At 40.3% G+C, this 26,723-nt stretch overlaps 1 protein-coding gene across 12 annotated transcripts in view; it reads left to right on the top strand.

Moving 5' to 3' along the window:
- The window catches only part of eya4 (EYA transcriptional coactivator and phosphatase 4), a 209,906-nt gene that overhangs the window by 159,057 nt on the left and 24,126 nt on the right, over positions 1-26,723 (top strand). For all 12 annotated transcript variants that reach the window (XM_007903513.2, XM_042332967.1, XM_042332970.1 and 9 more), the window contains 3 exons: positions 2,591-2,727; positions 7,340-7,423; positions 20,803-20,892. In XM_007903513.2, the coding sequence (XP_007901704.1) occupies positions 2,591-2,727; positions 7,340-7,423; positions 20,803-20,892 (311 nt within the window). The remainder of the gene's footprint in view (positions 1-2,590; positions 2,728-7,339; positions 7,424-20,802; positions 20,893-26,723) is intronic.

The raw sequence follows: 26,723 nt of genomic DNA, 5'->3' as shown, positions 1-26,723 counted from the left end.
TTTAGAATTTGCTACTTTTTGGACGCTCTGAAATGATACATAAGTAGAATAAATTTAGACTAAGGTAGAATTTCTCTCCCAAGTTGGCATTTCTAAATGATCAATGCTGCTCTTTTGACAAAGATGGAATGTGTCTGGTTTAAGTTAACCCAATAACGGATCTCATTTTTTACTCATTTCTTTTCATACTTTTTAAATTTAAATGTCTTCATGTTATTTTTCAATGCTACAATGGAGGCAACTGTAACAATGGCAGGCAACGTGGCTTGAATCAATTTACCTCTCATATAAGATCCTAACCATTGAACTTTGATGGATTTAATTTTATTCTGATTGATAAGTTGTTGTGGAGTGGGAGGGAGTTCCAGTGGACAAGAATGTGTGTATTTTATTTTGTGCAAAGTTTAAGGTGCAAGTTGGGTTTTGAAGGTATAAATGGGGGTGGGGGGAAGAGCAAGAGAGAAAAAAAGAGAAATTCAGCAGTTTAGTTTACACTGGTCAAAACAATGACTTCACCACTGATTGCTGCACTTGCTCCTGAAAGCAGAAGCCTGTATTTCTACAGTAAGACTCACACAAAGGCCGTTAGTCCCTCACATTGGGATTTAGTTATAAATGAGTTCCAGTTGGGATCCAAGTCATACACTCAACTATGCACAGAGAGGCATTGGGTTATGGGATGTAACCAGAAAAATTGTCTTTGGTACAAGTAGATAGAAAAGCACACAGGACAATAAGCACGCTGTTGATAGATTTGTATGGTTCTTTTTTTATTATATGGTGTGTGATGTTGAGGCTTAGCCATAAAGTGAATAAAGCCAGGTTGACTTAAATAGAAGCAGGTTTTCAATTTAGTAAATACTGCATGAGCAGCAAAAGCTGTCTGAAAACTTGTGTTGTTCAGGGTTCAACATCATCATCTGCGGAATAACAGTATGATGTGTTTGTTTTGTTTGAGAGTTCTATAATCGGTGATAGGATTTTATTCAAATGTTACTGTTAATATATTTTCATAGTTAAAATAGATCATAAAACGGCTCAAGCATCAGAGCCATTCACTGTTTTTCAAAGCGCCTTATTTTATTTTCAAGGAAGGCAGAACTTTCCATTCACATTGCAGTGTGAAAAAAATGGCATTTTCTGTATTATTCCAGTTGTGACTGTTGTGATAGCAGGTATTTGAACTCTGATATCAAAGCTTCCTTGAGAAAGTGGAACATTCTTGAATCTAAAGTCTTTTTTTCCAGTTGTCTTTGGCAGCCTTACAGGTTTTTGATTAAGAAAGCTTATCATTCTTCTTCAATCAAGGACATTTTTCTTTTTCCATTCCAGAGAGTTAGACTGTTTTTCATTATTGAGACATAACAATAAGTGCTTTAAAACCTGTTCTGTTTCCTGTTAACATTTTTCTGTAACACCCTTCAGTTTCACTCACTAAACATGGGTAATTATGTGGGATTCTTGGTCTGCGTGCTCAGCAGTTACTCTTACTGCCCTAGATGCCCTTCGAGTGTGATCTGCTCTCGGGTAAGAATTGTAACAGAGAAAATACTGATTCTGAACAATTTGGCTTTGGCCTTGTAGGACTTTCCCCAAAAGATCTTGTGTTTGTTGACTTTAGTTTAACATTTTTAGCCACTTTCATTTTGTCCACAACCTTACACTCATTATCTTGCTTTATAACCAAACTCCATTGTCGCCTTTCCAATGATCCCTTTAGAAAAACGAGCAGTTTTTTTTTACCGCAACACTAACTATTTCAATCACTGGGCTTAGAAGGTAGATTTGGAATCTTGGATTACCCTATTACTACATAGAGATACCCTTACAATATATATAAGCCACATGGATCTGAATGTAGACAACCATATGTTAAGGTTTTAATCCTTAGAAGTACCCAATGAGCTTCCATGCATAAAAATAACAGTATCTAGAATGGGTGGAGTAAAAATACATTTCTCACAATCTATAATTTGTTGTACCAATTTGGGTTATAATTTGAATTTGTGCTTGACTTGGTGCCTCCCAAGATTTTCAAATAGTCAGTGCAAATGTGCGGTAAAAGAATACAATGCTAAAGCTCCACTTCACAGAGCTTTAATAGTTTGTCCTGTGGTAACAGTTAAATAAATATCCTCAACTGTTTGCTTTTTTGTGTCTGCTGTATTTTGTATATGCAATTATTCAACTACTGTCAAACCCATTGCCATGCACTTCTCAGCACTTGTTTTGTTACGGCTGCAGTGTGGGCTTGTGTGAGGCTCTCGTGCCTCATACACAGAAACCAGGGGCCTCTCTAGTTATAGGCAAACTAAGCAGCTGCCTAGAGTGGCAGATTTCTGGGATTTGTTTTTGAATACTTGACCGGCGAAGTTGAAACGGGCGGGGCTGCAGTGAGTGCTGCGTGGTTGTGCCGTCTATAGCTGTTTTAAGGTAAATTCATCTCTCTTAAGTTAAAGCTATCAAGCCTCTAAAGGGATAGGAGGGGAGCAGAACACTGAGGTTTTGCAAAGGACAGCAGATTGTCTTGAGCGGCTTCTGGCAAAAACCCTCAGTGTGATAGCTGTAATGTGAATGGTCGCTTTTACAGGGGAGTTTGATACAGTGCAGAGTCCATCAACACCAATCAAAGACATGGATGAGCGAACATGTAGGAGTTCAGGGTCAAAGTCGCGGGGAAGGGGCAGGAAGAACAATCCATCACCACCTCCTGACAATGACTTGGAGGTAAGCCCTGACTTTAATTGATGAAAGTTTAAGATAACATGAATTTTTCAGGGAATGGATGGCAGGCATGATTGTGTTAATTGGATCTAAAAGATGAAGTGATCTTTCCGAAACTGTGCTACACAAAGCAATTTTCTTAAATCTATGCGGGAAAACTGCTATGTGAGGCGGTTTTGTTCCTGACAGGTGGCCCTGGTCAGGCACAATGGTGGGACCATTCCAAACACTTCCAAATCTATACTATTTTTCAGGACTTGTTTTTCCCTCTTTAGCAAAAGGAAGCAATTAAAGTAAATTAACCTCCAGCAGCTGCATCATGGGGATATCTCAGCCGCTCATCCATAGAACCATAGAAACACGGACTCAGTTGGAAGCCATTGGCCCATTTTTCCATCTTAGTGTTTGCTTTTGCATAAAGCCATCCATCTTAATCCCAGTTCTCTGCTCTTTCTCCATGGAGTTATTTATGTTACTGAAATGATGCATTTAACACTGCACACAAATAACATTTCATAGCATTTTTATTAAAAAAAGGTGTATTTTTCATGACCATTTTATGATGATTGTTTTTTCCCCATTATCCTACCATGACAGATACAGTGGGCCAAATGGCCTTCTTCTGGGCTGTAAATGTCTATAGTTCTATGGTCTGTACCATCTGAAAATTCTAACAGGGGCCCTCTGAGAGGAATGTTACTAAATATATTAGTTAATAAAGCAGTGTCACTTCACCAGAAGAGTGTTCTACCAACCTTTTTACATTGCCTCACACAAGAAGCAACATGGGATTAGTGATGATATGACATTCTTTCCATGACTGTAGCCATAGGAAAATAATTTATTTTTATACAAGTGGAGATGGGGCTGCAAACAGAACATTGCAACTATTCTCGCTGCACCACATACTTTCCCAGTGAACAATATTGGAAACAAAAGCGGAGTTTTCAGAAATAGGTTATTCCTGCCTGTCCCAGGAACTCAGCCCAACCAAAGGAGTTAATAGTCCCTCTTTAACCTATCTCCTGATTTCAGCCAGCATGCTCTTTGCACCATTCAGTGCAAATCAACTCATTCAGGGTAATAGCACAGATAAGTATACAAGACAAAATAAAAATTACCACATACTAAGCTGCTAAGTTTGGATACTGACTGACCTAAAAAACTCAGTTACTTTTTCCCTCGGTTTTCCTTCTTATCCATCAGATGGATTGGTCTCAAACCTGATGTTCATAAAGGCTTTCCCGCCACAATGAAATAATGAAAGGTTCTCTGTATGAATGAGTAGGAAGTCCCTGCAGAGTGTAATGTAAGCGATGATCCTTTCTAATTGCAATGTTTGCTGACATAGAGAGAGTAACATGAGGAGAGTAAAGGAGAACAATTTTCCTATGGTTACAGTCACAGGCAGTGTGAAGAGAGTAAAGGAGAGAAAAGCCCTTTGGTGGTCAACGGCGATGAATAAAATAAGAATTTCTATTCCCATTCAATACTATAATAATAGTAATCGTTACATTTCATGTCAGAGGACTTTTCAAAGGATTTACTAGAATTGTGACTATGTTTTATAGGCAAACTTAACAAATGCCAAAAGATATTATGGCAAAAAAAATGAAATTACATTGATCTGTCATACCCTGGTTTTGCAATGAAAGAAATCAGGAGGATTAACCTTATACCATGTATTTGGGATGGTGCAGACAGCGACGGTCTCTCCCGAGACATTTATTAAAACATTTTTAAATCAAACACAGAAGAAGTAGGTGAAAATCCCAATTTCTGCTTAAATTCTTTACATCCCACAAGTGGTTGGATAGCCAGGGTCTGTGGATCTACTGGATTTGTCCAGGTCAGTTATGAGCACCAGTCCTCCTTCACAACCTATTGTAGCTGCTAAAATGGTGTGATCTGCACGGATCAGTTCAGACTTTTGGATCCATTCAGTTGGTTTGAATTGGCATAAATTGAAATTCTTTATTTTGTAACATGAATGAGTCATTTTCTTGTTTCCAATTCCCAAGCTCTTCTGAACATTGTGAACTACACAGGTGAGGAGACTGATGGTAATAAAGAGCACTTGAAGTCACAGCCGTGAGGCAGTTTATAATGTGATATCGCATTGGGGGATTTTCTGCTCCTGGAGAAGCTCCCAGGATAACATCTGGGGAGGAACATCCCCACCTCTGATTTGGTCTTAGATGGTTTTGCCCAAATCCACTTTTGGCAGCCATTGAGCCAGCTGGCAGCATCCGTGTACATCCCAGCATTTCAGTACCAGTTTGTGGAATCCTAATTACATTTAACTCTCAAAACATCGATTTAATGCAACTCACAAACCAGCTCTGAAATGGTGCAAACCGCGAGGCTGGAGCCTCACTAACTACAGCAAATGACATGTGCTGTGGGAATGTATTTGATGCAAGACTCCCTTTTATTTCTGGTGGCATCATCACATAACATTACAAAAAGATTGTCCGTTACTTTGCAAACAGAGCAAGGGCCCTTCAGGATTCCTGCTCAGCTGGGCCAGTGTTGTGGTATTCTGTGTTCTCTTGTGTAATCAGAATTACACACGCACATTGCTTAACTGAGTCAGAAATCCTAGGCATATGTTGCTAATTCAGCTGCAATCCATTTCCTTATTAAGAAAGTGAAAAATCAAGTGAGCCATTGCCAACACTGAACTAATTCACATTCATTCCTAGCACTTCCCTCCCAACATTCTCTGTGTGTGAAAAGGACATTACTGTTTACTGCGAGAAATGTGAGCTGGTGTAATAGGAATCGCATCTGATAAATGTTTTATGTTTATTTAATACATTCAGCTGACCAGATATCCTGGTTTAATAGGGACTGCCCCACTCTCCTTTACTCTCATTGCTCCAAGCAATGTTTTCAGTACTGCCTACTTTTCTAATTTTACAATTGTTTTTAATTCAACAGCAACCAAACGCTTGTGTATTTTTTTCAAAAATGGACATTTATGTGTCGTTCCCACCAAACTGCACCAGAGACTGGACTTCTTGTAGTTAATTTCTTACCTAATCTATCAGATGAAACTCCCTCTCAATCCCTTTTCTTCTTTTTCAAGTAAATAGTGATCCAAGTTCTCAAGTGCTCAAGGTTACCCAACTCCTCAAAACTAATCCTTACGCTGCCCAACTTCCCAACTAAACTTTTTTTTGGTCAGCCAGGTGTCTGACGCATATGGAAACCCATCACTGTGCTTAAGAGTATCCAAATCAAGCTGAGAGTTCCATGCATCCCACCTACACATGGAAATGCCAGAGAATGATTGTTGGAATGGAATGCGCACCCTCTCCCTGGAGGGATATATTCTACTTTCCTAGTTCCATAAAGTATTAGGTGCAGGTTGGTAAGAGCCAAGGCTTGGGGACCCCAGACTGTGCGTTGGAGTCTAACCATAAAACCATATAGCTTGCCATTGATATCGCTGTCTGGCAAGCTTTCCCGCACCCCAGCGGTTAGGACTTTGGTTTGTAAGGTTAACAGGAGCTAAGTGGGATGACTCCCTGCCCCCTATGACTGGTCTACCCTTCCGGGTCCTGCCAATGAGCTAGGCTGGCTGTGCAGTCATCAGCAATGCCCTGGAATACTGCGGACCGCCTGGCTCAGCGAGACCTCCACACAGGGCTGGCTTGATTCCGACATTCCGTTGCCAAGCATGTCACCTTGGACCAGTTCAGCTCCAAACAAGGAGAACTAAACCTTACACTCCCAAGATACAACTGAGGTACATAGCATTGCAGCAAATCAAAAATCTCATCTGCTTTGATTACTAGATATTTCCCTGGGGTTCTGAGAGTAATTCCATTCCCTTAAATTGTTGAATTGGCTTAGCTGCTGTAATGGCTCCTCAGCAGACTGTACGCAGCCCAGCAGTGGTCTCCACACTTCCTAACAGGAATAGTCAATTGGAACAATTGGTACCAGTACCAGTAGTGCAGTTAAATAAATTGTGTGGAATTATCATTTTATTTATTACGTGGGAAAACTGTTGCACAGCTCTTAGCGGGAGTCATGGCTTGCTGAGATTGCTGCTCCCGGCCATAAACAATATGGCAGTGACTCAGCTACATTAGCTCCTTTTTTGTTTCCACTCTTGTTTTCTCGATGCTTTAATGTCCATTGGGTCAATAGGAAGATTGGTCTGCTGGTGCCACAGCCGAGGTTCCTTATTGATCCTTGGTGGTAACTGACTCACTGTCACTGTGCCTTGTGTAGCACACTCACCTTATGTATGTACAAGTAGTCTGCTGTTATTAATGGCTTTACTTCACCTTAACTGAGCACAAAAAAAATCTCACTGCTACAGCTTTGTCCTATTCCTTTTTTGTTTTTTAACCATACCAGATTGGACAGTTTGAAAATTTCTTTTCAAGGTTAGTTTGATCAATGTTTGAAAAAGAATATTAGAGAGTATGAGAGACGAACAGGAGAGTGAGATAAATTAAGTGCCATATATACGGAAAAGTAACAGCTTTTGATGTTGATGAGCCAACTGGCTGTAACATTCAATGATTCTCTGAATTGCAAATACAGTAAATAGAAATTATTACAGTATTTAACTGTTTGTTTATTCCTGCATTTACAGCGAGTATTTGTGTGGGATCTAGATGAGACGATCATCATCTTTCATTCACTGCTCACAGGATCGTATGCACAAAAGTTTGGTAAGGTAAGAAGTTAACCCAACCGTGCAATTTACTTTCTGTTTCTGCACTTAATAAAAAGGGCTTTGTTGTTTATGAGAAGTGACAACCCCAGTTCTCCATTTCTCAATTAATTTCCTTTCTACTTCCCCAGTGTACTTCCCCAGTGAGATTCTGTGTTTTAATGCAATGGCAAACATTTGGCAACACGGACTGGAGTTTGCAGCCAAGTTGTGAACTTTTGTTATTGTTCCAACAGATAAGAGGCTACTTCTGACTTGGACAATTTATGATACTGTTGCTAACACTGAGATTAAAAAACTTCATACCATCTCACTAGATAAAGCACAGACAATTTAATACGTTTTCTTCTATAGAAATGTAACCATCTGATTTTGGTAGTGGAATTTATGATTTTTAAAGTACCTTTTAAGAGTCTCTTCGAGTTTGATGTCTGCAAATTTAGGTGCTGCAAAATTGCAAATAAATGTCCTGTTTTGGAGCATCTAAGCCATATTTTACAAATATATTCAAAACAAAATATAATTAGTTCCAAGGACTTAAGGTTTTGTTTATTTTAGTGCTGCTTTTATGGCATGTTTTCCAAAGTATCAGCAGGAGGGGATTGTAGATTAAATTTTAGCTTTGGTTCCCTTGCAGGAAAGTGTGATCCTCGCTCGGGCAAGTGAGATCCCTGTGTGATGGGGTGGGACATGGTGGGGACAGTGCTTTAGAATTAACTGAGATTTGGAGGATCTGTATACTATGATGTTTGAGTCTTGTTTACACTACAACAGGTAAAAATCATCAAAAAATTGTATTAGAACCAGGAACAAGCAATGCTGCCAGTCGAGCGATTTATGTTACAGTCTTTGTGACTGTCGTGTGTATTCATCTCCCTCTCCTCATTGCCTCGATTTATGAATTTTTGATCTGTATAAAACGTGAAACCAATGAGCCTCTCTGTCGAAGTGACTGAAGTTTTAATGAATATTGTATGCCATGTTTTTACCTACAGTTCTTTGTCATACTTCACAGAGAACACTAGGTAGAAACCTCACTGCGTAACAGTCAGTTTCAGATTTTGGGGTAGCCTCGAGAGCGGAGGTCTTACAGGTCAACGTGACATCTGGATACAAATCTTGTGAGAGTCCAGCTAGCAAATATTGCGAGTTTGACACTGGTGGAGCTTCTTTATTAATGACTGTTGTTAATAAGCTGTAGGTCACTGACCCACTCTTGGAAGTATCCAAGATCACAAACACATTGACCCCAATTGACTGCTGAACCGAGCTTACACGTTAGCCAGCATGAATCTTCAAGATGTCTGATGTGACAAGCTATTGACCTCAGATTTCAAGGAAAGTCTTTGGCCAGTCTCCCAGGATGGTTGATGTTACTGATGCAGTGTTCTGCTTTCATTTACTGAGGATACTATGAAGGCAGTCTTCAAGCTGACTGATGGCTGAAACCTCCTCCACTTGCCAGCCTGATAGCAACGTGTGTGGAAAGCCAGACACACAGTGATACTCTCCAGTCAGCACAGGGTTTTGACTTCCTAGATATAACATCCACCTGTATCATCCTAACAAAACCAGATCATTCTAAATGTTCTTGTGGAGAAAGAATTGGAAAGTGAGATTAATCAATAAAGGGTGATTTATAAAAACAGTTAACAGTGGCACAGACACAATGAGATGAATGGCCCCTTCTTGTGCTGAAATGTTTTTGTTTCATCGGGTTCTAAGCTGAATACATCGCTTCATTTTAAAAAGCAATGTAACTGTATCAACCTTCATTTAGTTTTTCTCAGTGTTCAGCTGCTGAATGAGTTTCGGATAAGAGAATGATCCTTTCAAACCATTCAGAACATTCTGCTAGAAGTCACCACAGTTCAGCCCAGGTTTTCTTAATGCGTAGATCTACTGTGGACCTCACTATACCAGAAGCAAACAGGGCATATCCGGCTTCTGGCTGGCTAGTCAGCGTCCCATCCCAAAAAATATTCAACTTCTGGGATATCAGGTTGCTGCTGACGTCACTTCCTTCCCAATATGCAAAGGAAACATTGCTGATCTCATTTTCTGCATACTGCCTGTGTGCAGGAAGTGCCTTACACTTTGTTACTTTGCAAAGGAAGTAACAACAGCAGGACTTCATACCCATAGTGCCCAAGTACAACATGCAGGAAGTGATTCAGCTGCACAACATGCAGGAAGTGATGGCAGCAGCAACTTATTTTCAGCCACTTAGTTTGAATTGAGGCCTTCATAAACAGACGCCTGTGATTCACCTGTCTACTTGCAGAACCAAGTTGTGTGGGGTAATTCTAAAAAACAAAAACAGACCGCAAAGACATTGGGGAAGCTAGTTTTAGTTTAGTTTATGGATCCAAATCATGCTGTAAAAACACCCCTGCTTGTGTCAAACATTTCCCTCCCACACCTCTAAGCTGAATAAGATGGCTGCCACATTTTTCAAAATGGTTGTCTGACCTGCCTACGTTTGGTAGTATCCTGACACTCGTCTTCAATAGAACTATGCCTGCGGATACTGACTGATTATGCAAGTGAGTCAGACGAGAGCCAAGCGAAATACACCTTCAATTGTTTGACTTGTTTGTCTCTCTAAGGTTTTTGTGTTATGGGCAATATACACTCACAGGGTTCTTTTGTCCTTTAATTTTGTGCTGGTGTCATTTTACCAAAGCACTCAGTATGTTTCTATTAGCTCAATGTTATATTAGCAAGGTCATACAGGGTAAATTTTGAGAAGAGGAGTAACTTAGATTGCAAATTCATGGATAGAACTGAGGGTCTAATTTTGTTACTGAGAGGCTCAAAGGGAGTTGATATCTTTAATAGGGCAACAGTAACAGTCACCTTTCGTGAGTGAGTCTATGATTCTTACTGAAATGGAAAATCAAGATCTCATTCTTAGCTGTAGAAAAACTGGAAAAACAGAGTCCTCCTTACAACAGTGGAATATAATATACACTAAATGCAGGGATCATTATAATAATACCTAAGGATGAAATTTGTGGTGTTTCATAATGCATTCAGTGTGAAATTATTACATAGAATGAATTATGAACAGCCACAAGTTTCACCCAATTATGTAGATGGTAATAATCCTTGCATTTGATATAGCACCTTATTATGTCATCAAAATGCTTAATAGGATACACTGTAATGTGGAGTGTCTATATATTTTGTGGGAGAATGAGGCAGCCATTTTGTGCATGGCAAAGTCCCGCAAACAGCCATGGAGTGAGTAACCAATTGAATTAAATATCAGGGAAGACTGTTTCAGATGTAGTATACAACAACAACAACACATTATATTTGTATAGTGCCTTTCATGTCAGGATACAGGAGTTTACATGTCTGATATAATTCAATTGGTAATGAAAATTTATTCTATTAACTATTCTTCAGTCGTCTTAAGAAATGTTTGTGATTCTTTTTTTTAAAAATCCACAAATGAAGTACTGTCCGTCCTTCTTGTGGTGGTTTATTGCTTTCTGACAGAGCCAGTAAGCCTGCAGGAGACAGCTGTAAAACTTACAAATCCTGTCACTGAAACAACTACAGAAATACGTGAGGTTCCTGACATTGGCCATAACCCACAATGAAAACCCTGGATCGTATGTAAGCATCCGGCACTCTCCCTATTTGCAGAACAGTCAGTGAATAACTGGGAGAGTATTTACACAATCTGGAATTCTGTATTTCTCCCGTTGAAGGGAACAGCTTGTCACTACATTGAAGAGTCTGTCACTAAATTGAATTGAACTGAGAGTCTAACCCCTGGTCACAGATGGAACAGTTGCCTCCGCCACAGACTGCATTCCCTGAGGAATAGTGTACTCCATCTGGCTGAACCTAGCAGTTACTTCTTAAAAACCACTGAAAGTTAACTAGGGAATTCTAAAATTCCTATCTTGTGGCTCACTGTTACAAGACAAAAAATAGAAATATATATATAGTATATGTTGTATAAAAATACACCAAATTAAGAAAATGATAAGGATGATAAAAGTGGAAAGTGCAAATATGGTCCCAAACAATAATTAATCTTAATGGTAACATGAATTCCTAAGAAGACCCACATCAAATCCAGACTAAAGGATATCTATAAACCCTTTTCTTCGACATGTGGATGTACAGAGTAACAATATGATGGAGCATTAAAATTTCACTTAAAGGGAAAGTACATTTAAATTAATTGGCCATTGCTGTTAATTGTGAAGCGAGATGCAAGTACTGTACATGTAGTGGTGTCACTCGGTTGACCTTGTTATCCTGTTTGATGGTCTGGAGCAGCTGGTTTGGAAGTGCTGTCCACACTTCACTGTCCCCATTCAGGAGGTAACAGCAAAAGGAGGAGTCTGACACGCATTTCTCTGCCCTGGGTAGGGACACCCAAATTACTGTATTCTGTTTTTGTTTCAAAGTTGACTATTTCATGAATTTCTACAACTGCGTTAATTTTTTCTAAAAAGCATTATTTATTTTAAATGTCAGGCAACAACAAGATTACATTTGTGTAGCGTCTTTCACGTCGGAAGGACGTCCCAAGTCGCTGGACAGTGTACAGCATTTCAGACCCGAGCTGGGGTCGGGGGGGGGGGGGAGAATGGAGGGGAAGGGAAGGGGGGTGGCCGATGGCATGGTCAAAGAGAAGGGTCTTGAGGCGGGACTTGAAGGAGGCTAAGGAGGGGGTGAGGCGGAGTGATTGGGGGATGGAATTCCAGAGGTTGGGGTCAGAGTGGCTGAAGGTGGGGCGGGTGGGTCGGGGAACGTGGAACAGGCCGGTGCCAGCTGAGCGGAGGGAGCGGGCAGGTTGGTAGGGGGTTAAGAGGTCGCAGAGGTTCTTTACTTCATATGCCTCTGTTTACGTAGCAGTAAGTAGGAGCCTGGTTGTTAGTTGATTGGCTGTAATCGCTTGCACCATTTATAATTTGATCACTCGGTCCATAACTGCTGGGACACTGGTGTGCCCAATTGGCTGCCACATTTCACCCACAAAATATACAGTCAAATCAATTTACAGTATATTCTGTGAAGGGCTTTGAGACATCTCGAAGGCGTGATAAGGCATTATATCAAATGCAAGGATTATTATTATTGTTAGGATAATTATTATTTAAAATGACCTATTCAGTGTTGCAGGGCAGCGAGTGATCAAATACATTAAATTATTTAGCAACTGCATTTAGACACAATTTCTCCCTGCATATGTCAAACCATCTGGCTGTTGGCACCAGCAACACAAAACAGCATTTGCTCTGAGAAATCCCATGTACACCACACAGAGCCATAAGACTTTGTCTCAAGAGAGCTAGGGTCCAATCTAAAGTTTCAGGACTGACTACATGGTATACAGGTTATTCCCTGGAGAAATTGATGTTTATGTTATGGGAATTTTCGCCATTGGTCATGAAGTGTTTAGGTCAATGGAGCACTTCCTAGACTGTACGATATTGTAAATGATCATTCTGTAGCAGTGAGCTGTAATAGAAAATATAAAGGATTCTGTTAGCAAGAATGTATGGGCACTAGCCCAACTGGGAGAGGGAGGAGTTCAGATGATTTTGCTCCTTGCCTTTGTCAAACTTGCTCCTATGGTTTCTGATGTCTTTTGAGCCTCTTAATAGTCTAACTGCATTGTAAACTCCCTCCTAAGATCCATATATCAACGAGCGAGTTATTAGTGTACTGGACTTAAACTAAGTTTGAGTTATGATATGTTTGTGTTTAAGGATTGCTTGTTTTCTATTGCTTGCAATCTAATTGGTAAGGATTATATTTGGAGCCGTTCCAAAAGTGTTAAGTTAAATCCTCATCAAAATGTCCTGCTGTGTGATACACTTTATTCTTTAGGCTATTTATTTCATTCTTCTATTCATTCTTTTTTTGGAAGGGGGGAATGGAGTTCATTAGGCCTTCAGTTTACGTGTCATTTTATTTCTTTGTTGGTCCTGTAACTTTAATATTCCTCTTATATCTGTTTTCACTTTCTTCTAATCTCTGTGTTTTGATTGACTTTATTTTTTATAAAATGAACGCATTTGCTTGTTCTGTTCAGTTATTTTAGTAGCCTATTTGAAATGGATTTCAGATCATATCTTTCTTTGGATTTCATACCTCATAATATCTAAATTGTTGCTTTCTTTATTCAACCTCTTACAATTGGCTGCCGCATTGTGCCCACAGAACATACAGTCAATTCACTTTATAGTATATTCTGTGAATCACTTTGAGATGTCTTGCAAACGTGATAAGGCGCTATATCAAATGCAAGAATTATTATTAAATGAGGCTTGAGGCTCCCCTACTTTTGTTTGCTTCAGTGTGTTTCATTTCATTTCTCACTCAATTAATGACTTAATTAAGTTAATTTACTTACGATTTTTCCAGTTTAACTTTCCCTTCTGTCTTGCATATGATGCCCTGACCCACCTTTTTACATTAAGTCTGCTTATGTCTGAAATATTTCTGTTGGGAAAGTAACATACACTGAACCAGAAAACAAGCTGCGCAGGCTTGGCACCTCCCATATGCCACACACATAGGCTGCAGAGGGCACAGCCTTCCCTTTCAGCCTGAATTAACACGCTCAAGCAAGCCTCCTGTCTATGGGTATAAAAAGCATTGCTACACAAGTGTACCAAACACCTGAGTGTACCAAGCCCATTATAATGCAAACTTCTCTTGCTGGGAAACCAATATTCAAAGTGCTTTGTTGTTCTATGTGCAGGTTTGTGATTGTGCTGAACAGGAATAACAACTGACGCTAGTGGTCATTGTTGAAATACATCACTGAAGGTGTGCTTTGACAACCGGTATATTGGCCATACTACATAAGCACCTATCTTTGACATCTGTGAATTGAATTGAACAAAATCACAAGAACACACACACAGACGCATACACACATATATAATGATGTAAGAGCACCATTGTGTGAGAGATCAAAAATTTATTTTCAATAAAAAGCAAAGCTTTTGATGACCCGTTCGTAGATTTACTGCCCTACATGAAACAAATTGCTGCAGACCTGATTTCCTGGTTTGTGCTAAATTAGCTGATTTCAGCCTATTTGTCCCTCTCACCCACCACCACCAAAGGGGAAATTGGATAGTATTTCTGTTCACATGATCACTAGATTGGTTTGGATAAAGAAGGCCCTTCGACCCATGTGATCTCATCCTTCCAGAATCCACAACCTACCATCCCACCATCACAGCATAACAAGAAACATAATAATGGGGTGTAATATAGAATCAATTCTAACGTGATTCCTTAATAAGGAAACCAGAAGTACGTCATAGTGATTGACTCATGGAAACTCTTGGTTACAAGAAAGAACTCCCAGTTGGATTCCTCAATAAGCAATTGCTGTACATCAGTCTGCCAAGTTATGAAATTTACAACATGTCCATGGCTCTGCTAAGCATTCACCATTTTACTTTTCCAATCTGAACAATTTTTACCAGTTTGTCGGTAGCTGGTGAATGTGTCCATGCTTGTGAGGCTTACTGGAAAATGTCAGTATATATTTCTAATGAAAAGGTAAACTAACCTTCAGAAATGTCAACAAATGTCAGAATATAGAGTGATCATTTGTACAGTGACGAGTCACACGTAAGGGTTGGAAAGGTATGGAAAAGTACAGGAAGCAGTTGTTCATCAATAGTTTTCCAACACTGGCTCAGCTCAGCATCACTGTATTTCTGGATGCTGTCTGATACCAGTTGCTCTGACAATTGTTTGGCAAGCTTTTGATATAACCCAGGCATTAGTATTTTTGGAAGAAGTTCAAGAAATTCTCCAGATGTTATATATGCAGATTTAGGAGAGTGTGTTTCAGATAATTCTGCATATCCAAGATACAAGGTACATAAGTGATACATGACCAAACTGTTACCACACTCGCTTGTTAATGCACTATTAATAAGCGAGTGTGGTAGCAGTTTGGTTATATTGTATCACTTATGTTCTTTATGTACTAATTTCTTATTGCTGTGTATGTATCAGCAATAAGAAATTCACATACATTAAAACCTTGATTATATGTCATGTTCGAATCCTGTCCTCTGAGTTGGTGATTAATCAAGGTTTCGCTTCCAATCTAAGATAGATTAATGAAGGTATGAAGGTACATAAAGAATAGGCAGATAAATAGTACCAAAAGATCCTTTGTGGTTTATTTAGTGAAGGAACAGCCTCATTTGGGCTGAATGGCTTTCTCTTATTCTTACATTCATATACAAGCTCAGTACTAAGAGCAGGGGGCTCCACATGTCTCCGAACACTAAAGTACAAGATTTGTAAAAGCTGAAGAAACTTTATGGACCCAAAGTTGGTAAAATTGAAGAAGATAAAGAACTGATGAAATCGACTTCATCCAGATTTGTATATGAATGAATCCAGTGTATTTTTACCCTGAATGAAGTGTCTGCCTGTTCTTAGCCAGGCTTCATAGCAGAATGAATAAATACCTCAGCTGACCATACCTAATTTTACACATCTTGTTGAATGTATTGAGGTATTTCCATCAGAAACAATGCTCGGTCTGCACCCTAGTTGAAAATAGTTGTCGGGAACACAGTGACATTTAGTAAACATAATACCATAAAAGGAAAAATATTCTCAATTGAATCCTTCAGTTTTACTGCCTGAGCCTAATTCACTGGTACAGTACACGGAGTTACAAATCCTGTGATGACTGAATTGGTATTGCTCAGTGTGCATCTGAGCCAAACAGATCAGAAAGGTCCCAGGTTTGCCTTGTTCTGTATTGTTAGCTGCTATTAGCTGAAGCAGGGTAAGGTCACAACAGTTGACAAGAACCCTTGAGTCAATAGTAGGAAGGATAATTGCCATGATTCCCACTCCTGCAATTGTACACCTGTAGATATTCGGTAAAACAGGATTTGACACTACAACAGAACTGGGCAAAGTGTTCTATAGTCAAACAGCCTTGGGTCACTTACTATACAGGCTCTGGCATAAGAGCTAGCCATTTGGCTGAAGGACCAGAGATCACCAGGTGACTCTGGAATATAATGTAGCTTGAGTCAGCAGAGGACCGAGCAGCCTCCAGTATAATCCCAATAAAAACATGCTTCATTATAACGTGCGTATGCTCATAGCACATTTAGGCAAGAACCTCAACATTCACTTAACAAAAAATCTAAAATATGGGCATATTTGCTTTAAAACGTCAGCTGTGCTCCACGGGCTTAGAAAAAAGCTACTTCCAGGTCATCGGGTCACTATCATTGCCATTTCTGGCCATTTTGTCTCCCTGCATAACATCTGGTGCTCCACATGCTAAATAATGACAAACTTTCAGGTTATCAGATTACTGCTGACATCACATCATAAGTGACGTCACCAATGGTGTGATGACCCAGATGTCAGACATGCTTTAGTGCAGGGAGCAGAGCATGCAACCAGGCTGCTCACTTCCAGAACGTTGGCCAGCCAGTCCTAGCTCTAAAATGGTCAACTTTAGGTCACCACCAACATCACTTCCTATGTACTGGGCACATGCAGTTCTTAGCCAGGCTTCATAGCAGAATGAATAAATACCTCAGCTGACCATACCTAATTTTACACATCTTGTTGAATGTATTGAGGTATTTCCATCAGAAACAATGCTCGGTCTGCACCCTAGTTGAAAATAGTTGTCGGGAACACAGTGACATTTAGTAAACATAATACCATCAAAGGAAAAATATTTTTCCTTTGTGACACCAGTGTAGTTCTGATGTACCAGAAGTCAGCCATTTTAGTTTACAGAGCTAAGCTAATGGTTATCCTCTGGGTTATCAATTGCTGTCGATGCAGCTTCCTGCCTTGTGCATGCTCAACACAGAGGAAGTGAAAACTTTGGGAATCAGCCATTTTTTAAATTATAGAAACTGGCTGGCACACAGGGAGCAAGCAAGTCGACTATTGCACCTCTTTATAGTGCAGGTGGGTTTTTATGGCTCCCAAACATCGCATTGTAATGAGGTTGCACTGTAACTGTACAGTGCAACTGTAACCTTAGAGGAGCATTGTGTGAGGTTGAACTAAAACAAGATGGCCTATTAGAGTTTTCATGATCATGCAAGCATGTTCATCCAGTGAGATTGAGTATCGAAGACAGCAACCAGGGAACATTCAAACAGTGCAAGTAGTGTTACAGATAATAATTTAAACATAGTTTTTGCACATTGGGCTGTGTGAGAGCTATAAGCACTACCATTTAAAGTGTTTAAAGATAAGCTGTAAAGTACTTAAATGTCAAGTTAGAGTGATAAGGGAACCAGCATATTAAGTATGCATAACATTGAGGTAATTTGGTCTCTGTTTTCCCAGCCACACAACCAGTGGGTAACAATGAATCTTCTAGTTGTCTAGACATCAATAAATTTTTAATTATTACCATGCACAGTTCAGTCCTCAGGATCTACATTGAGATGAGAACTGCAGCTAATGTAGCAGTAACAGGATAGGTGGGAGGATGAAGGCTATTGACTGTAGGGTATGCAGTATATTAGATCTAGTGAAGTGACAGCTTCAGGAGTACTTTGGAATACTTTACTAGATGTATACAGGAAGAATTACTGAGCCATTAAATGAGAATGAGACAGTCTGTGAAAAACAATGTCAAAATAATGGCTAACTTGCCAAAACGTAAATAAAACTGCAGCACAGTAAATGTAATTGCTGTTAAGAGTAACTGAGGGCTTGTATCATTAAAAATATATATTTCTACTTTACAACAATGGCGTATATGTACCATTCAGCAGGAAGCACTACACAGCTCCATAATTATTGATATAATTAATAATAATAATCAATTATTTTGATTTGATATAGGAGTGCTGTAGCTCAGTGGTTAGAGCACTCGCCTTGCAAGCGAGAGACCTGGGTTCGATTCCCGGCAGGGCGAAAGCTTGGGCAAGTTTCCTTACTCCGCATGCCTGATAATAATCCCTCAAGAAAAGAAAGCAATCAAATTGGTCACTTCAATACATGACTGTTTGTGGGACTCTGCTGTGGGCAACTGGCTGCCATGTTTCACCCACAAATATACAATCAACTCACTTTACAGACTTCCAAGAGCAGTTTAGTTGAAGAAGGACCTTCAGCCCATTTGATCTTATCCTTCCAAATATAGTCCTTCCAAGTATAATCTAAGCATAGTCTCATTCTATAGTCCTTTTATTATAGCATCAAGTGTTTTTTTTAAAATGAGTCCAGTGTTCTTTCCTGATAACTTATACCAGTTTTTATTTATTCTCAGGATAAAGAAATATTTCCTGGTGTCTGTTCAAAAATTGACCTTTGCAACTCTTAACCTGTGTTGTGCTATCTTGATGTTTCTGAAATGACTGTTCTGAGTTTCAATCCCATTTAAAATGTTACATACCTCTTTGAGGCCCTTCTGAGTGTTGTCTTTTCAGGACTGAAGAGCCCTAGCTTATCTAATTGTCGCTCACAGCCCAATCCCCGAATACTAGGGATTATTTTCATTGCTCTTCTCTATTCTACCCCTCAGGCATGGGAGGTACTTTTAAATTGTGTTGACCAGAACTGTACACAGTACTCTAGGTGCAATCTGACCAGAACACTGTACTGCTAGGGACCTGAACTCAATTGATTTGGCAATATAACCCAGCATTCTGTCTGTTTTGTTTACTGTTGCTTCACAATGTTTTGACGTGGCAAGCATTGAGTCAAATAAGACCCCTAGATCTCTTTCAGTTTTCTCCTTGGCAAGTGCTGTCCCATCCATGGAGTACACCTGCTGTATTGAACTAAATTCTCCCAATCCAAATGGAGCCCCACTTTGAAGAATTGCAAATGTCCCATTCACACAGTGAAACAAGCTGTTCCTACAGTATATGCTAATGGATTTCATGCCAAGATGTGTTCACTTATTGCAAGAATTTTTCATTAGGTTTAAATACAAATAGTCTGTACATAATGTATTTGTGACTTTCTGACTGTCTAAAATTACTTTGACCGAACTTTTGGACATCTTTCTCCTTCCCACTCTCCTTGTTCCCACCTCCAGCTCAGTTCCCAGCCAGTCAGTGGAGTCAAACACTCTGAGACATCCTCCCGAAGCTATATATGAAAGGCGCTATATAAATGTAAACTATAATTGTATGATTATACATTCCTTTGTTTGTGTGCAAGATAAATATTTAAATAATGGTTTTAAAAAGCTTAGATGGATGTTAATGTTCTTCATAGAGAAAATACCTTATGGTAGTAAATCTATTTCTATTTTGGGTTAGTTACCATAACAACAGATTAGGAAGATTGGTATTTGACCTGGTCTGACCTCGAAGCGATGATGGTTTTTGCAGCTGAGTACCAGTTGGTCCACAGAATTTTTGAAAACGCTGAACCCTTAAAATAAAGATCTTGACAGAACAGGACAGGTGTGATAGAGACTGTGTCTGTATGTTTAGATTTTTTTTTGCTGCTGACCTAGCTTTTAATTCGGCAGACATTTCATTTTGATGATTCGTACTGTTTTCAGTGTCTAAATCCAAATAAATATGTTAGATCCTAGTGTTTACATAAAAAGAACACCCAAGCTGAGTATAAGAGGACCTTGTGTTTCAGCCCACTCGCTCCCCCCACCCTGCACAAATTTTAAATTTTAAAAAGTGTCTATTGACAGAGCAGAGGTATGGTATGATAATTGTCTTAAAGCTGAAGATTTCATTCATCGTACTGGAGCTCAAAGTCATAAATTTGATAGTGCAATCCCCTCGTGGTCCTCTTTTATTTCCAACAATGGTGTGGCAACACACCGCTTGCTCAGTCCTTGATCTTGTGCCTGTCACATCTAATTTAGCCCTGGCCTCACTTCCCACAACCACAATCGATACTTGTTCTGCTGAACGTGATCTTTTCTTACAGCCAGGGTCGAGGAGAGTGAACAGAAGGTTTGGAAATCTAAAACGGGGGAAGAAAATAACCTAAAAATGATGAGTACAAATGTTTGGTTTGCAAGAATTTATAGCCTGTTTTGGAAGGAAATGAATATTGAAACTCTTTAACAAGAGACAAGTCTATTCCTTTCCCTCTTTCTTCTTCCACAGTACATCAACACCTGCAGAAAAATATCTGTGGGATTTATCATTATTCTAGTGGGTGTTTTTTTTCCATGTTTCTTTAACACTTTATTTTACCTTTTCAGGAGGTAAACAGTTTTAGAGGAGAAAAATAACAGTAAGTAGATTGTAAAAGTGTTACACCCAGGTTATTGCCACGCTATATAAGTGAGGTACCGAGAAGCATCACTTTTATAGGCACTGGGTAAAGAGTGACACTGAAGTACACAAAGCAGGTCAGCGTTGTTAATGATGATGTTTATGTTTCAGGATCCACCGATGGCTGTGACGCTTGGACTTCGGATGGAAGAAATGATTTTTAATCTGGCTGACACCCATTTATTTTTCAATGATCTAGAGGTAAGAACATCTTGCATCTCTGTAAAACAAGTGCTTTCGGCTTAGAGTACAGAAGTTTTCAAAAAATGTTTTTTTCTGGGAACTCTAGTCTTCAGTCAAACTTTATGTTTCAGGATGTTTTCGCTGGGATTGGTAAACATGATTCCCTCATGTGTTTTCCGTTCATTACTTCAAACTCCATCATACTGAGATGACAGAAAGATTATTGATATAAATGTTGTTTTTCATTACTTTCGAAGAGATTGACTCCTTTCTATCTGACCACCTTGACTATTTACGATTTACATTAGCTCATCGATACATTTGTGAATCTGGTTGAAAGAAAACTACATTAAAACGGTTGCAGAACATCTGTCTGATCACTCTGAGCCCTTGACTCCAGCCATGAGTTCAAGTTCCTACCTTGCCTGATGCTCAGGCTCATCTGACTTAGTTGGATGTGTTTTGCCTGTTCTAATCAGAACTTGAGCACTTCATGAAAGAAGGACATTCCTCCTCAGTGCAAGAGTAAAAACAAATTGTCCATTGCACTCTTGTCTTGTCCCTCTCTGAGGTTTATTTGAATATCAATCACAGCAACAGTCAGAGGGAACAGTGCCTCAAAAGGAAACTAAGCAGGAAATATGCAGGTTTTTTTAACTGTTACATAATGGCAGTTACCACGAGGCCCTTCAAAAGGGGGCTGCCCAGCCCTGGAGGCAGTGCAGAGTAGAGGAACAAGGATGATCCCCAATGTTAGAGGAATGAGACATGAAGAACAATTAGACAAGCTAGGGCTCTTCAGTGTTGAGTGAAGATGACTCAGAGAGGACGTCAACAACAACTTGCATTTATATTATGCCCTTCATGTGGGGTAGCATCTCAGAGTGCTTACTTCATAGAGGTGTATAGAATCTTAAATGGGATTGAAATAGTAAACCCAGAACAATATTTTACAATGCACCAAGACAGTAGAACAAGAGGAAATAGGCTTAAGAGTTCTAAAGGGCAATTTCAGGACAGACACCAGGAAGATTTTCTTTCCTTAGAAAGTAATTAATGATTGGAGCAGATGATCAGGAAGGGTGCCAGTGACCAGTAGACTTATTTAAAAAAACAACTTGATGCAATGATGGGAAGGACAGTAGTGTGACAGACGATGCTAATGTGGTTGTAGCTGGTTAAAAATGCATACGGGCACATGTGAAAAAAACTTTTAACGTTCAGTTTCCTGATCACTGCTAATGAAATATCACCTGTGGAGCAGGGGTAGGGGGAGTAGGGGAGAAGCCAGGTGTAAAGCTGACTGATATTCAGGGTGCATCTCCCTGTCGTTATTTCAATGAGAGTCGTCCCAAACAACATTTTTACACAAGTGCCACAGGCCAGACATCATCGCCCCACTCACTCAGTGACATTATAATCGCATACCCTGAACAATACAATACAAATTTACATTTTAATACATTTCACATCGGAGGTGGAAACTGACAAAAGGGTTAGATTATAAGAGTAGGGAAGTCTTGCTGCAACTGTATAGGGCCCTGGTGAGACCGCACCTAGAGTATTGCGTGCAGTTTTGGTCTACTTATTTAAGAAAGGATGTACTCGCCTTGAAGGGGGTACAACGTAGATTCACTAGGTTGGTACCAGGAATGAGAGGGATGAGTTATGAGGATAGGTTGAGCAATTTAGGCCTATATTCTCTAGAATATAGAAGAATGAGAGGTGATCTTATAGAAACCTATAAGATTATTAAGGGGCACGACAGAATAGATAGTGGGAGACTTTTTCCTCTGTTTGGAGAAACTATAACCAGGGGCACAGTCTTAAAATTCGGGGTAAGCCCTTTCGCACTGAGTTGAGGAAAAACTTCTTCACTCAGAGGGTAGTGAGTTTATGGAATTCTGTACCCCAAAGGGCTGTAAATGCCCAGTCCTTGAACATATTCAAGACTGAGATTGATAGATTTCTTGTGGATAAAGGGATTAAGGGATATGGGGATAAGGCGAGTAGGTGGAGTTGGAATAGATCAGCCATGATCTTATTGAATGGTGGGGCAGGCTCGAGGGGCCGAATGGCCTACTCCTGCTCCTAATTCTTATGTTCTAAGCTGTGCAGTGTTCAGTAGGTTCACTTCAGTCTAACACTTAACCCTCTATAGCATCCCCTGTACATGAGTGAATAATGCATTCCACATATATTATGTAACAATGGAAATGTGTGACCGCTAATGAAATGGTGCTGGTAATGAAATGAAAAGAACCAAAGTCAGATAAATCGCCTGCATTAGTCATCAGTACAACAAAGGGGAAGCAATTGAGGGCTTTAACTGAGTTTTTTTAGGAATTAGCCAGTGTTATTGTTACACGTCCAGGCTGGTGGTGATGGGAAGAATTGGGCCAATTGTGAGCAATGGTTTTGGAATCAGTCTTTCATCAAATTAAAGGTAATCCTACCAGAAGGATGCTAATTAAATTAAGTGATACTGCAGGAAATGTAGGTTTCAGCTGCACAGGGCTAAATGAAGAGGTAATACAGGGGAGATGACTGTGAAGGTTTGATTAGTAAGAAATGAGTTTAGTTTACAGGACTGCCTGTCTGGATCGTCCCTGGAGATCTAAACAGTTGAATCTGCTCGGCCCACATTGGATGTGCTAACAATGGGTCCATTGCTCCTCCTACAATTGGAAGTTTTTCCCTGTTCAGATCCCGGTCTCTAACTGACTTCATTTCTACATGTGTGCACACTGATTGATGGCCACGTGAACATTGCTTGATGAGATCAGTCATCTTTCACATTCCCTTCTGCAGCCCTCATGAAATGGAGCTGAAGAGAAATTAATCCTACATTATCCTATGAGAAGGGTGCTATATTAATGCAAGTTGTTGTTTCACCCAAAGGTTTAAATAGCAGTGTTTGGCTGGATGTAAAATACTTTCAAGTCTCCAGTGCTCAGTGGAATATTTGGGTTGGTTATGCTGTGCTGCAGAAACAATTATCATTGCAGCTTGTGCAGTTTGCACAGTTTGCATTGAATTGTCATTGGAGATATCTGAAGCTAATATGATTTTACATGGAAAGTATCCTATTGTGTGGAATAATACTGAAACTACTGACCTACCTACAGCTGCCAATAAGACCCAAAGCCATTAAGCAGGAATTATACTGTAATTCTGGAGGGATTCACAAGCAAGCTCCCCCTGAAATAGTTTTGCTTTTTTAAGCAGCTAGAATTGCATGTTCAGGCAAATTTACAAATATTGGGACGGGGCAAATTCCATAGAAAGCAGCACTTTTAATATCAGTAGAATTTAGCTTGCAGTCCCAGAAGAACCTCAGTCTTACTCAGCAACAGTTGTCTGCTGAGAGATTTATGTCGACCCATATTTTAGTTTAGAAGTAGCAAAGCTCCAGTTGTTAATCTAAGCAAATGATGGCATCCACATACAGTATCATACCAGCAACTTGCATTATATAGCACCCCTCACTCAGCGTAGCATTTGACTGTGGGGGAGCATGCTCCACCAGAGTCAAAACCTACGTTGAGTGAGGGGAGGTGACAGTAAGTATGGTAGAAGAGTAAGGTCTTCAGGTGCGACCAGAACAACAACAAGATTACATTTGTATAGCACCTTTCACGTAGGGAGGACATCCCAAGGCGCTGGACAGTGTACAGCATTTCAGACCCGAGCTGGGGTCAGGAGAAGGGAGAGGAAGGGGGGTAACCGATGGCATGGTCGAAGAGGAGGGTTTTGAGGCAGAACTTGAACAACAACAACAAGATTCCATTTATTGAGCGCCTTTCATGTCGGGAGGACGTCCCAAGGCGCTGTACAGTTGAAGGAGGCTAAGGAGGGGGTGAGGCGGAGTGATTGGGGAATGGAGTTCCAGAGGTTGGGGGCAGAGTGGCTGAAGGCTCTCCCGCCAATGAGGATGGGGAAGGAGGGAGCAAGGTGGAGGTATTGAGAGAGAGTGTTCCAGAGTTCCCCAATGAAGATCAGACCTGTTCTCAACATATCACCTCATATTGAAACATAGCTACAATTGTGAGAAAATGTGGAAAGTATGTAGTTTTCTAGTCCCTTCTCTTACGTTTATGTACTTTGATCCTCATAATGCTGGACAGAATAAAGTTCCACAACAAAGCTCAAACTTAAATTGAGGCCAGGTCACAATATCTGTCCCGGCAGCAATAGTCTAAGGTTGCATTAGTCTTAATGGCTGAGAAAGCTCAAGAGCCTTTTTGGGGGGAGTCTGACGCATGCGGAAACCGATCACCGTGCTTAAGAATATCCAAACTAAACAGAGAATTCCATTCATCCCACCTAGACATGGAAATTCCAGAGATATTTGTTGGAATGGAATGTGCTCTCTCCCTGAAGGGACACATCCTGCTTGCCTAATTCCAGAAAGTATTAGGTGCAGTTTGGCAAGAGCCAAGGCTTGGGGACCCCAGAGTCTGTGTTGGGGTACTGCTGGAGTGTAACCAACTAAAACCGCATAGCTTGCCATTGATATCACTGCCTGTCAAGCTTTCCCACTGCTTGTCCATCTAGGATCACATTCTGCTAGAGCTTTGGCTTGCAGGGTTAACAGGAGCTGAGTGGGATGAATCCCTGCCCCCAGGAACTGGTCTGCCCTTCCATGTCCTGCTGATGAGCCAGGCTGGTTGTGTTATCATCAGCAATGCCCTGGAATACTGCGGACCCACCTGGCTCAGGAGCCGGACTACGGTGACCACCACAGAGGGCTGACTTGATTCCAACATTCCATCGCCAAATATGTCACCTTGGAGCCAGTTCAGCTCCAAGTAGACCCCGGTTACCTCCTCACAGGGAGGATAGCTGAATGCCCTCTTTCTATTTATGATGGATTCGAGAGACAAATTCTGCCTGGATCTAGATTTATTCTACTTGAGTTCAGTGTCAGCCTAGCTCAATTGGTAGCACTCTCGCCTTTGAGTGTGAAGGTTGTGGGTTCAAGCATCGAGAATTTAAACTCGTATAGTCTAGGCTGACATTCCATGTTGTAAATATGTGTGTACAATGTGTCTCATAAAAATAGATTTGTAATAATAATAATCCTTACATTTGATATAGTGCTTTTCACCTCTTCTAGACGTCTCAAAGCGCTTCACAGAATATGCTGTAAAGTGAATTGACTGTATATTTGGGGGTAGGGATTCATCCCACTCAGGTCCTGTTAACCCTGCAAGCCAAAGTTCTAACAGAGGGTGATCCTGGCTGGACAAGCAGCGGGAAAGCTTGCCAGGCAGCGATATCAATGGCAAGCTACGCGGTTTTAGTTGGTTGTGACTGTAGATTTCTAGCTTGTGAAGTGCTTTGAGACATTTCAACATAAGATGCCATAAAAATGCAAGTTCTTTAGCATTTGGTTACCGTTTTCATAAATGGTTAGACTCCCCAGCTCTTCCCTACACAAGCTGCAGACAATACAGAACTCTGCAGTCCACACCAAGCTCAGCGAGCCTATCACCCCCATCCTCAATCGGGCCATTGGCTCCCCATCCCCCAGCCAATCGAGTTCACAATTGTCCTTCTTACCTTCAAATCACTCCACCCTACCGCTGCAACCTCCTCAAATCTTTCATTCAGTAGACTTGCTGTCATGTCTGCCCTATCGTTAGTCGGGCTTTCAACCTTATTGCTTCCACTGTGCGGGACTCCATCCTCGAGTGTCTCCGATTTGCTTCAATTGCTTCACCCTGTTTAAGGTCCGTCTCAAGACCTGCCTCTTTGACCTTTCTCTTTTCAAACAGTGTATGAGATCTTTAACATGCCCCCGGACAGGCAGGCGGGTCCTAAGTTTAATGTCTTATCGATAGGGC

Source organism: Callorhinchus milii, unplaced genomic scaffold (assembly GCF_018977255.1).
Source record: "Callorhinchus milii isolate IMCB2004 unplaced genomic scaffold, IMCB_Cmil_1.0 Scaffold3, whole genome shotgun sequence".
Classification (NCBI taxonomy): Eukaryota; Metazoa; Chordata; class Chondrichthyes; order Chimaeriformes; family Callorhinchidae; genus Callorhinchus; species Callorhinchus milii.
This window is presented reverse-complemented; position numbering and strand designations above follow the sequence as displayed.